This window comes from Equus przewalskii, chromosome 12, assembly GCF_037783145.1.
Source record: "Equus przewalskii isolate Varuska chromosome 12, EquPr2, whole genome shotgun sequence".
Lineage (NCBI taxonomy): Eukaryota > Metazoa > Chordata > Mammalia > Perissodactyla > Equidae > Equus > Equus przewalskii.
The window spans coordinates 7,985,926-7,998,780 of NC_091842.1; the positions used below are offsets into that span (position 1 = coordinate 7,985,926).

Genomic DNA, 12,855 nt, shown 5'->3' on the forward strand with positions numbered 1-12,855 from the left:
GGTCATAATTTTAAGAGGGTCAATTCATCGGGAAAATATAACAGTTTGGAAGCTGTCTGTATCTAACAGTATAGCCTCAAAAGATAAGCAGAAAAAAATTGATCCAACTAGGAGAAATGGACAAATTCACAACCATAGTGAGATATTTTATACTTTTCTCAACAATTGATAAACAGACAAACATTAGTAATAAATTAGATGATTTTTACAGCACAACTTAAGACACTTAATCTAATGGACCTGTAAATAACCCAACAATGAGACAAGGAGACATTTTTCAAGCACACATGGAATGCACTTAAGGGTTGATATCTTACGGGTTATTTCCCTGAGGACAATGCAATACAATTAGATATAAAAAACGTTTGGGGGGGTGTAAGGAAGACTGACCTTGACCTAACATCTGACGCCAATCTTCCTCTTTTTGCTTGAGGAAGATTGTCACTGAGCTAACATCTGTGCCAGTCTTCCTCTATTCTATGTGGGATGTCACCACAGCGTGGCTTGCTGAGTGGTGCTTAGGTCTGCACCAAGGATCCAAAGCTTCAAACTCCAGGCCATGGAAGCAGAGCACACGAGCTTCACCACCACGCCAGGGGACTGGCCCCAAGACAATTTTTTTAATTACTCTACTCCCGCACAAAACCTTCAGATTGGAATTTTAACAGGACATCTCCAAATGCTTTTTGGACTAAAAGAAAATCATAATGGAGTCTCAGAATTATTTAGAACCGAATGACAATGAAAATCATGCATATTAAAACTTGTGATATATAGCCAAAATGGTACTTACAGCAAATTTTATGCTTTGAATGTACACCGATTATTAGAAGACTGAAGATTAATGAAACTAAACTCATCAGCCCCACGTGGTTTTATGAGGTAGCGCCACTGAACCTCTGAACAGCAATAGGTAAAACCAACAACAGCTACTCAACTCGTAAAAGGACAGTAAGAGACGGAAAATTATGGGCCCATCTCACTTAAAAGCATAGACGTGGGAAAGTGCTAAGCAAACTATTTGCAAATCAAAGCCAGCAAGAGGTGTGTGTGTGCATAAAAATGTTTAAACTCATGATAAAAACACTTAGCAAATTAAGATTAGAGATGAATTCCTTAATTCGGTAAAAAGGATCGATCAAACACTTAAATATAGTCATGGTAAAACGTCAGAATCACCCCATTTAAAGGGGAAATAAGAGGATGCCCACTAGGGTGGCTTCTGTTCAACATTGTACTGGTGGTTCTAACAGACACAAGAAACGAAAAGAGACAAAAAGTTAAGAGATTTGAAAGGGAGAAATAAATTGCCATTATTTGCAGTTATCTCCATAGATATGATGTCTAGACAAAAAATCCAAAAGATCAATTATTAGAGTGAAGAAGAGGGTTCCGTGAGGTTTCCTGATAGTAGATCAATAAACAAAACCCAGTAGCCTTCTGCTGCTGAGGTAAACAGAGAGGGCTGGAACAAGAGGGAAGGCAGAATGTTTCAGCTCCGCATGCATTCAGCTATGAGTAACAGAAATTCTCGCTGTGGTTTATTGGCCTCCCCAAACCTGAAGTCCCGAGATAGGTAGTCCAGAGCTGACCGAGGTGTCTGGCAACGCCATAAGGGCCCCAGATTTGTTTTTTTTTCCCACCATCCTTGGCATGTTCATGCTCATTGTCATTTTTTGTCACCTCATGGTCCTAAAATGGCTGCTGCACCCCTACACAGCACATCTACATTCCAAGCAGGAAGGAGAAAGGAGCAGAAAGTGTGCATCAGCTGGCTTTGCCCCTTTTAGCACAGAAAACAAAGGCTTTCCTGAAGCACCATCCTGTAGACTGCTGCTTCCATGTCAGTGGCTAAAATTCGGTCACATGACCACTCCTTGATCATCTCTAGATAAAGAGAATTAGATTACCCATTTTTCTATTCGCTTGTTTATCTTTTTTAAATTGGTTTCTAGGAGCTTCTAGACATTAGAAGTTTATATTAATCCTTTATATTTTATACGTGCTACGAAGGGTGGCAGAATGTGTCACCCCAAAATATATTTGCCTCTTTGGCATAAGGATTATTTTGAACTGATTATTTTTGAGAAAAAAGAAACATAGGAGAAGCTCTAAAAACAGAGTAGGATTCACCCTTTTGTGAGGGAAACTCACATTTATAAGGGAAATCTCCGTTTGTGGGGTTGCCTCCCTCTGCGCACCAGGAAAAGGCTGCCTCAGAACCTCCAGAAGCCCCTTCATCAGTGGAGACGCCCCGACTGATGTCTGCATGACAAACCTCACCCTTGTTTACCTGCTTCCTGGTGACCTCGCCCCAGCACCTTTCATTTTTAGCTGAAGATGGTGTTTAAGGTGCTTAAAACTCTGGAAGTTTTGCTCAGTTTTCCTGGGTCTCTCCCATGCGCACAGGACATATACATGTTGTTAAACTTGTGTCTATTTCTCTCTTGTTAATCTGTCTTTTATTTCTGGGGGGTCTCAGCCACAGAACCTAGCAGAGTAGAGGGAAAAATACTTTCCTTCCCCTACTGCTGAGAGGATTTTTCTACCAGTCTGTTGTTTATCTTTTAATTTTGTTAATAGTGCCATTTGTCATATAGAAATTTTTAATTTTTTATCCGGCCGACTCTGTTTGTTTGTTTGAATAGCTACTGGGTGTGACATCTTGTTTAGGAAGGCCTTTCCTATCAAACATTACAAAAATATTCTCGAATATTTTCTTAAGTATCTTTTTTAACCTTAGGATCTTCAATGCATCTGGAATTTATTTTCTATATGATGCGAGGTGTTGATCTTTTTTTCCTCTCAGCCAGATAGCCAGTTTTTCCTACGTCATTTTTCTGTTTTTCTAAAGATTGGCACCTGGGCTAACAACTGTTGCCAATCTTCCTTTTTTTTTTTTAAGGATTGGCACCTGGGCTAACAACTGTTGCCAATCTTTTTTTTTTTTTTTTTCTGCTTTATTTCCCAAACCTCCCCCAACTCAGTGCATAGTTGTATATCTTAGTTGCAGTTCCTTCTAGTTGTGGGATGTGGGACGCCACCTCAACATGGCCTGACGAGCGGTGCCATGTCCGCGCCCAGGATCCGAACCCTGGGCCGCTGCAGCAGAGTGCGCGAACTTAACCACTCGGCCATGGAGCCGGCCCCTACATCATTTTTTGAAATACCACCTTTATCAAAACCTTTCTCTACACCCTGGGTCTGTTTGGAGTTCCTCTGTTCTTCCCATTGATCTCTCTGCCTATTTGTACTCTAATCCCACACATTTATTAATGCAGCTTTAAAGAATATTTGGTATTTAGTAGGGCAAATCCTCATTGCTTTTATTTTTCAAAAACTTTTTTTATTCATGTCTTCTTTTTTGACTTATTTGGAGCTTTAAATTGTTTTCTTATTTGAACTCATTTTTCTATTAATGTAAAGAATTAACTATATTCCCCACTATTTCACCCCTCCCAGTGTCAGAGAAGGGTAGACATTCTCATACTTCCATTGCATCTCCTTACTCCTTTCTCCCCCAGCTACCTCCCTTGTCTTACTGTTATCTGGAATTTTAAGTTTATACTATTTTTATGTGCCTTTGATTTCTTAGGAATCATTTAAAACAATTTTATTAAACTTCACAGACCAATTATCAATAATCATTCAGACTTCACTATGTATTATGCTGGTTTGTTTACTCATCATTGTTTCCTATATATCATGTCACCTTCTCTCTCAGATTTTTTTTTTTTTTTTTGAGGAAGATTAGCTCTGAGCTAACATCCACTGCCAATCCTCCTCTTTTTGCTGAGGAAGACTGGCCCTGAGCTAACATCCATGCCCATCTTCCTCTACTTTATATGCGGGACGCCTGCCACAACATAGTTTGACAAGTGGTGCGTATGTCCACGCCTAGGATCTGAACCGGCGAACCCCGGGCCGCGAAGTGGAGCACACGAACTTAACCGCTGTGCCACCGTGCAGCCCTTCTTGGATTTATTTTTTGTTTTGCTTGTGTACATCTTCAAGTAGCCCATTGTGGGTGAAAGATTTCAGAATCTTAACATTTTAAGATAATTTGCTTTTACATTTGAATCATAACTTTTAGTACTGACTTGGTAAAGTGCTTCTTTTTTTTTTTTTAAACATTGTTCTATGGGAATTTCAAACAGGCATGAAAAAGACAAGAGTACATAATGAACCAACATGTACCATGAGCCAACAGTTAGCAACGTTCTGCCATCCTTGTTTATTCACCCCTTCCCGCTTTTTGAGGGAGAAAGAAGGCTGGTATTTGAAAGATAAATTAGACTGTTTATAAAATTCTCAATTCTAATTTTTCCACAGAACTCCAAAGACATGCTTTGTTGTCATCTAGCGCCAGGATTGCAAACGAGAAGTATGATGTCAGCTCGATTTTTTGTTGGAGTGGTCGATAGGAAATATATTTGGTATGGCACAGAGCTCCTAAAACCCTTGGATATTTCTGAGTGACAGGAGTGTCTCTTGTCATTCATAAGGACCCCTTCTACACAGCTGAGTGTATGTTAATGAGGTGACACTTGGTGGATCCCTAGACAACCTAAGGATGGGGCTGGTTACCAGGGGAACCAACCTTCATTAGAAGGATGGAACTTTTAGCCCCTCCCCACAACCTCCGGGAGAGGAGAGGGGCTGGAGATTGAGTTCCATCACCAATGGCCAATGACTTAATCAATCATGCCTATGTAATGAAGCCTCCATAAAAATCCAAAAGGACGGGGTTCAGGCAACACGTGGAGGTGAGAATAGAGTGGCCGGCTGGGAGACATCCTGGAAGCTCCTCAACCCTCCCTATAACCTGCCCCATGCACCTTTTCCAGCTGGCTGTTCCTGAGTTGATCCTTTTGTCCTAAACTGGTAATCTAAGAAGTAAAATGTTTCTCTGAGTTCCCTGAGCTGCTGTAGCAAATTAATCGAACCCATGGAGTGGGCCGTGGGAAGCTCCTATCAATAGCCAGTGAGTCAGAAGGGCAGGTGACAACCTGGATTTGGGATTGGCACCTGAAGTGTGTGGTTTTGGAGGGGGGCAGTCTTGTGGGACTGAGCCCCTAGCCTGTGGGTTCTGCTGCTATCTCCAGGTAGATAGTGTCAGAAATGAGTTAATTGCTTAGTGGTGTTGAAAAACACCAGAGCTGGTAACTATTTTTTTCTTCCTGATTTCATTTTAGGTTTTAAAATCTGTATTCTTGGAGTTCAGAATCTGTATACTATGCCTAGATGTGGAATCTGTACTAAAATGTACCTAGATGTGGGGCTGATCCCACCCCTCCTGCCCACCTCTCTCCCCTCCTCCGTATTGCTCAGTACTTGGTTGGCCCTTTCTGTTTGAAGACTTGGTCCATCTTCAATTCCAGGAAATTTTCATCTTTGATATTAGTCACTCTCTACCCTGGTTGGGACTGTTCTGTCTATCTGTGACTCTATTAGACAAATTTGCCAATATAAGGGTCTGTCTTCCAGAAGTGGAAAACATGCATTCTTTTTTATTCTAGATGTGTCTTTCTTGGTCCTAATCACTATATTTTTTTTCTCAAGAACGTAGTGAGCTCTTTCAGCCTTCAGATTCAGTTCTTCCTTTATCTCAAGAAAACATCCTTAATGTGTTCACACATGGAAAGATTTTCTCGTGAAGAAAGCAAGCTGTAAAAAGTGTGTTTTGTGCTCCTGTGTCTACATTTTTTAATTTGATGGATGCAGATGTGTGCATAACGAAGCAGGCAAAATACGGCACTGTCGGCAGGAGTGTTGACTGTTGCTCCTGTTCATTTACTCAACGATTCAGCCTCCAGGTATAGCCCTTCAGGTGGACTTGCTGAAGAGTGCAAAGATATTTACACATGGCTGTCTATTGCATTTTTGTTTGTTATTGGAAAACTCTAGAAGCAATCTAAGTGTCCATCAATGGGGAACTGATAAAATTACAGTAAATTCGTATATCAAAATACTCTGAGCTGTTGAAAAGGAATGCAATAAACTTGAAAGTACCAATACACAAAAACACCCAAAACATAAGGCGGGAAAAACTCAAATTACAGAACGCCATGCATAGTATAAACCTATTTGTGTTTAACCCGGTCCACCGGAAATATTTATATCTTCACACACTTGTGTGTGTGTGTATTTCTGTGTATGTTTATTGCCCTATCAGGTTGAACTTTAACACTGAGGTTGTTTCAGCCATTTTTAGTTATCAAAATAGTTTTTTAAATAACTTTTAGGTTTTTATTCAAACCTCTTAATATGGGGAATTTCAAACATCCATGAAGGTGGGCAGAATAGTATGATAACCCCACATGCCCATCATCCAGCCCCAACACACACCAGCCCTTGGCCAGTCCTCCCTTATCTGCTTTCCACCTCTATATTATTTTCAAGCAAATCCAAGACATCATATTTCATCTGTAAATACTTCAGTGCGTAGCTTTAAAAGATAAGGTCTCTCTTTCAAGCCTAACCACAACAGCATTATCAACACTGTTATGCCGATTTTTAAGATTTAGTCCTCCTTCAAGAATACTTGGCTGGTCCACAGGTGGTGAGTTAGCGCAACGGATCGTTCACAGTCGGTTACAGATCAAACTCCTCGATCTACCCTGTCTCCCTTCTCTCTATGCCGTGACTCAACAAAACAAAACCAAACCCCAAATTCTTCACGCATATCCGATTCAAAGTTCTCTCTCAGCTCAGCTTGGAGTATGTTCAGGCTGTTCTCTAACTGCCTCCCCGTCCCTCTTCCCTGGGCTCCTCTGGTGTTGGTGCGAAGAGGCGGATGAGGGAAAAAAAGACATGGCCTTAAGTGGCTCTCATGGCAACGTTTCTGTTAGCCGTCGCTCGTTCTCTTTCTGCTTATGGATGGTTGAAGACCCCAACAACCCCATCTGAAACCTAAACCCTAGATATTTGCATGGTCTTTCGAGATTAAGCTACAGCACGTTAGCTTAAGATGATTTTACAGCTGAGTGGCAGATAGGCTGGGGCCTGGGGCCAGGAAGTGCGCTGTGGATGTGAGGCCTCCTGGGCTTCTCGTTGATTCTCAGGAGGGTCTGGCACACCGGAATGCTCCATAAAACTTAGCTGTTGTTATCTTTAGTTTGAGGATGGTGCTCACGGTTGCTTTTCCTTCTCAGCTCTACTCGATACCTCCCAGTGCCCGAGAAAAGACCAGGACCCCCAATATGGCTCCTGTCCTGTCAGAAAAGCTAGAGGTGGGTCTCAGTCCTCTCCATGCCTTCTAAAGCCCCATTACTGTGGATGGCATTTCCTTAGCCTCTGGCTGGTTTGTCCAATAATTTGCCATCAGAGCCCCCTGCCTTTCCTCCAGCTCCCGGTCCCTGTGAGCTGAGGCCCAACTATTGAAAGATATTCCCCACTATGAGCCCTGTCTGTCACCTAAATCCCACATGGACACAGCGACGCTGGCGCCCTCCAGCCTCTGTTCTGCTTCAGCCAGCTTCGCCCCTCATGCTGGGCCTACACAGTGGGGTCGGGAACTGGAATAATAGAATGTATCCTTTCAGGATGCATTAACACGTGAGGATGTGGCTGTACGTTTCTCCCGGGAAGAGTGGGACTGTCTGAATCCTGCCCAGAAGGAGCTCTATAGAGACGTGACGCCGGAGGATCACCGGAACTGCCTCTGGCTGGGTAAGGACCGCTGCTTCTCCCTAATTCCCTGCCCCAACTGAAGATCCTTATTTGTGATTTCTTTCCTTCCTCCTGTACTACTGGATCTGCCTGAAATCCTCTTTGGGAATGCGACAGGACATATCAATCTTAAGATAACAATAGTTTGGGGGGCCTTGATATTTCCTGACAGATGAGAGAATTCCTGTCCAACTGAACCCGGGACGGAGTTAGAGACCGTATTTCCCTTAAGACGTGGAGATTCCTAAGAGTCGCTGCCCTGTTTTTAGAAACAGGAGTTTCTTTTACCACGGCTGAGTCCTCTCTTTCCAGCTTTTTTTCTCGTTCCCTTGGGTAACTGCACTTTTTCTTTCAGGCTGGGGACTAATATCTGTGTCTCCAGTAAAACTTCTGGAGTTTTCTTTATACAAGAGAAAGAAAATTATCTAATTGTCCTTCTGAGGTAAAACAGTCTACTTGCCAAGCCTTCGTTTCTTGTCTTAAAACGTCCTTTCTTTCCACAAAGGGGTAAAGGCTGGGGCCCCTTCGCAAACTAGCACAGAGCACCTCCTTTCTCCTTCCTCATGGGCAGGGTTTCCAATCTCCAAAATTGCTCTGACCTCTAAGCTGGAACGAGGAGAAGAACCCAGGGCCGTGTTGCCTCCCCACAGAGCCAAGTATGAAGAGTTCCCGATACCTGTCGACACGGGTGAGTGAGGGGGATCTGAAGGATGCCGCCACAGAGAAAGGAAGACCCACCTAGGAAGGAGCTGGTGGCTGCTTTGAAATCCTGGGGAGAGCTGACTGCCTAGGATGCAGGGGGTGGAGGGGGCGGTGAGCTCCCTTTCTGTCCTATTAGGGTGTCCCTACACTGATCCTTAGTGCCAGCTCCTCCTGATCCTTCCCAGGGACGCTCAGAGATGATCTTGTTGTTACTGCTAAACTTTCCTGTCGTTATTTTCTCATCTGTAAAATGGGAGTCGTGATGCCCATAACAACCCATTAGGCCTGTTGCGGGTATATCAGCTCATACCTGCCACCAAACAAGTATATCTGAGCATTTGCTAGGGGTTCAAGGGTGATGGGTGTCCTGGAATATACAGCAGCAACGCAGAACCACTTCTCTTGATGAGTTTACAGACGACTTGAGAAAATCACGAAATAGTATATAAGCAGGATAATAATAATAATCCCAAGGAGTTATTAGAAACTATAAGGTGCTTTTTTTATTGTGGTAAAATATATACAATATATAATGTGCCATTTTAACCATTTAGGTCAGTGGCATCAAATACATTCACTTTGTTGTGTAACCATCACATGAGGTGCTTTTTACATGCATCTTTTGTGTGTGTGTGTGGGTAAGATTGACCCTGAGCCAATATCTGTTGCCAATCTTCCTTTTTTTGCTTGAGGAAGACTGTTGCTGAGCTAACATCTGTGCCAATCTTCCTCTATTTTATGTGGGACACCGTCACCACGTGACTTGACAAGTGGTGCTAGGTCTGGGCCCAGGATCTGAACCTGCGAACCCCGGGCTGCCAAAGGGGAGTGTGGGAACTTAACCGCTACGCCACCCAGCTGGCCCCTTTACATGTATCTTTTTATTTAATCTTCACAACTGCCCTGCAAAGCAGGCCTTAACATTCTTATTTTACATATGAGGCAACAGAGGTCCAGACAATTGAAGTAATTTGCTGAACATTTCAAGATAATAAGTTGCCCAGCTGAGATTTGAATCCGTGGCTGTGTGTTCAAAGCTTATAGTTTTTATTAAAAAACTATAAAAGTAATAATGGAGGGACCGTGGAGGATCGGGCAGAGCTGGGAGCAGGGGATGTAACCACAAGCACTACCTTCAAACTAAAGATGACAGGCTCAATTTTATGGAGATGTCCTGTGTGCCAGGCCCTCTCTCCCCAGGAAGATTATATTTTGCCTCACAAAGTGGTTATGTGATTATTAAATGTGATCATTTGCAAAGTCCATAACATAACACACTAGTATTACATATAATAAAAATATAAAGTTATATATTAATAGTAATACTGTTATCCTCCATAAAAAGTTTACGTTGCCATCGTCATCATCAAATTCTCCTTACTATCTGTGGCATTTCTGCTTTTCTTGTCCTTTAGGCTTACAACTTTGATTTAATGGCTCCTAAATGACCTTGGACACCTATATCCAGATAATTGCCAAGTACTAATGATGCTGTCACATTTTCCAACCGGGTCGTTCTCTGCTGCTCTAGTTAGGCTGTATTGGCCCCACACCTGGATTGGGACCTACAATTTTTAGAAGGTGTCACTGTGTCCCCTAGGATCCAAGGCATATTAGCATAGTCCAAGCATAGGACTTATTAGGTAGCTGGTGTGGGGCAGAGAGAATTAAGGAGTAACGGAAATAACTACCTTTACCTTTAGCATAAGTTTTAAAATCTAAAAAAAGAAGCCACAGTTCCAGAGGGCAGTTAGTCATGTAAGGCAGGCCTGACTCCGGGAGAGGCTGATAGGAGTGTGGGTACTAGAGAAGAGCTGGTGGAGTGTGGTGCACGATCTTGGCACAAGGTTGTGGGCCAACCAGAAACATCCAGTCTAGTATCGCTTTCTGATGGTGAGGGATCAATCCAGAAGTCATAGTTTAAATGGGCGTCTGTCACTGGAATTCGGGGTGATATTCCAGGCACGGCTGAACTTAGATTGTTAAAAACTTTGCTGAAATCTCCTCTTTGCTCTGTAGCCTGACTCTGTCATCTGTCCAGGGCCGTAATTAAAACTCCTATCTTATTGTTCTGTCTCTAGTCAAAACCCTGCCCTAGACCTACCTTTCTATTGATTCTCAGGCAAATTCTAAATAACTCGGTGGCCCTAACGATTACCTCTCCCGTCTTCTTGCTGCTAATCACTAGCTCTTCCTTGGTTCTCCCTGTGAGTTGATCTCTTAACTCAATGCTTGCCCCAGTTCGGTCCTTTCCAAGTTTTGACTTAATGCCGTTCTTACTACCGACTCTGACCTCCTGTATAAAATCTACTGATCCATACTAACTTGCTTTAAGACTCTTTCTTCAAGAGCGCCTTCCAGGCGCACCGTACTCCAGTCTGATCACGTTCTGACTTTGAACGTCTTTCCGCACTTTGTTTACTGAATCCCACGCACTCATCTCTCATTTCACATACGTCCGTCCATTCTCGTTTAGGACATTATGAGCTTCTCAAAAACTGACTGTTTTCTTATATGCTCTGCTATTCCCATTGCACACACGGCACTTTGGGCCCTTCCTGGAGCGATGAAACCTTTTGAGTGGATAAGCATCCTGCTCCCGCTTACAACAGACATGTAACCGACACGGTGCTGTGTACTCTGCTGAGTGGTTTGACATCGATGGCCACATTCCCTCTTCACAATTCTCCTGTGAGCTAGCTGACATCATCTCTTCCTCTAGGTTCCTTGGATAACAAGTGACAGTGTAAGAATGACGGGGGTCATCACACCATGCCATTTCTCCCAATTAATAATAACTATCCTATATACGTCCGTTATCCTGTATTAAGCCATGAGGATTATCCTCTCCTGCTCAATACTGTGTTCTTTACCCACCTAGCCCAAGCCTTAATGACACTTGCACTTTCCGTTTGCTGTCAGACCATAAAATCAAGATCAAGAGGGAGACAAGTACTTCAGACGTGATGTTTGTGCAGCAGCAGATGTGCACGAGTCGTTTGGAGAATCCATGACACTAGGAGCTGGTTAGAAAGACGGCAGAGCTTGCGCATAAGAGAGGAAAAAGGAAAATCCCCTTTCCTAAGCACAGCTTCCAGCAAGGTGAAGGCCATGCACAGGAAAATCTCCACCACAGAAAGAGTCTATAAAAACAGGAAATGTGAAAAAATTTTCAGCATTCTGGGAAAAGAAATACTCTCTGAGAATTTTAAATGTGGAACTTCATCTTCCAGAAAACATCCAAAAATGCACAGCACAAAGAAATCATATGTATGTAAAGAGTGTGGAGGGGCTGATGCGGTGGCGCAGTGGTTAAGTTCACACATTCCCCTTCAGCAGCCCGGGGTTCTCTGGTTTGGATCCCGGGTGCAGACATGGCAGCACTTGGCATGCCATGCTGTGGTAGGCGTCCCACAAATAAAGTAGAGGAAGATGGGCATGGATGTTAGCTCAGGGCCAGTCTTCCTCAGCAAAAAGAGGAGGATTGGCAGCAGATGTTATCTCAGGGCTAATCTTCCTAAAAGAAAAACCAAAGAGTATGGGAAATCATGCCGAAAGAAATCACACCTTACAAATCACATGAGAATTCACCCTGGAGAGAAGGCTTTTGTGTGTAATGAATGTGGAACAGCTTTTAATCAGAACTCAATTCTTACTCAACATGAAAAAATACATTCAGGGGAGAAGCCACTTAAATGTGGTGACTGTGGAAAATCGTTTAAGCAGTCTGCTCACCTAGTTAAGCATCAGAGAATTCCTACCACGCAGAAGCCCTATATAAAGGTTGAGTGTGGGAATGCATTCAATTATAAGTCACACGGTGGAGAGAAACCCTGTACGTGCAATGAGTGTGACAAAACCTTTCATCTTGGCACAGACTATACCAACCATCAGAGGATCCACCTGGAGAGAAAGCTTTTCAGTGCAATAAATGTGGGACTCAGGGAAGCTGCCTGTTAAAACTCTGGTCTTATTTCACACCGGCCAACCCAAGTGTGATCACAGCAAGAAGCTAAAACACAGCAGATGTGAGGAAAAACACAATACCAAGAAAGAAATGCAGTAACATGGGACATTTTTCTCTTGGGGTTCATATGTTACACTGTCTATACCGTAGTGGTATGAACACATGGTTGGTGTGAAAACTCTTTCTCAGCAAAGGGTTCTGCCAACCCTCAGATCATCAGATGGTTTACTCAGGAGATAAATCTTACGAATAAAGTAAATAAGAAGAGAACTGAACAGAGCCAAGGCATTTACCAGGTATTCACATTAATTGTGATCAATATGAGGAACGCCAAGAGGAACATTTAACTTGCCAGAAATTGAAACAACCTTTGCTCCTATGGAAAATCTTAAGACTATAATACATGTTACATTTAAGTTGAAATTTAAATTGGGTTCATCGTTTCTTTTTGCAATTTAGGGAATATATTCTGAATATAGTAAGGTTGGGGAAAACTGCAGAAACCAAATTAACGG

General features: G+C 42.8%; 1 protein-coding gene across 1 annotated transcript; it reads left to right on the plus strand.

Moving 5' to 3' along the window:
* Positions 1–7,025: 7,025 nt before the first annotated feature.
* On the plus strand, positions 7,026–12,319 carry LOC139074843 (zinc finger protein 527-like). The gene is made up of 4 exons (XM_070567640.1): positions 7,026–7,232; positions 7,545–7,671; positions 8,243–8,359; positions 11,296–12,319. Exons 1-4 carry the CDS (start codon positions 7,125–7,127, stop codon positions 11,385–11,387), a joined length of 444 nt encoding a protein of 147 aa, XP_070423741.1. The 5' UTR covers positions 7,026–7,124; the 3' UTR covers positions 11,388–12,319.
* The last annotated feature ends 536 nt before the right edge of the window (positions 12,320–12,855 follow it).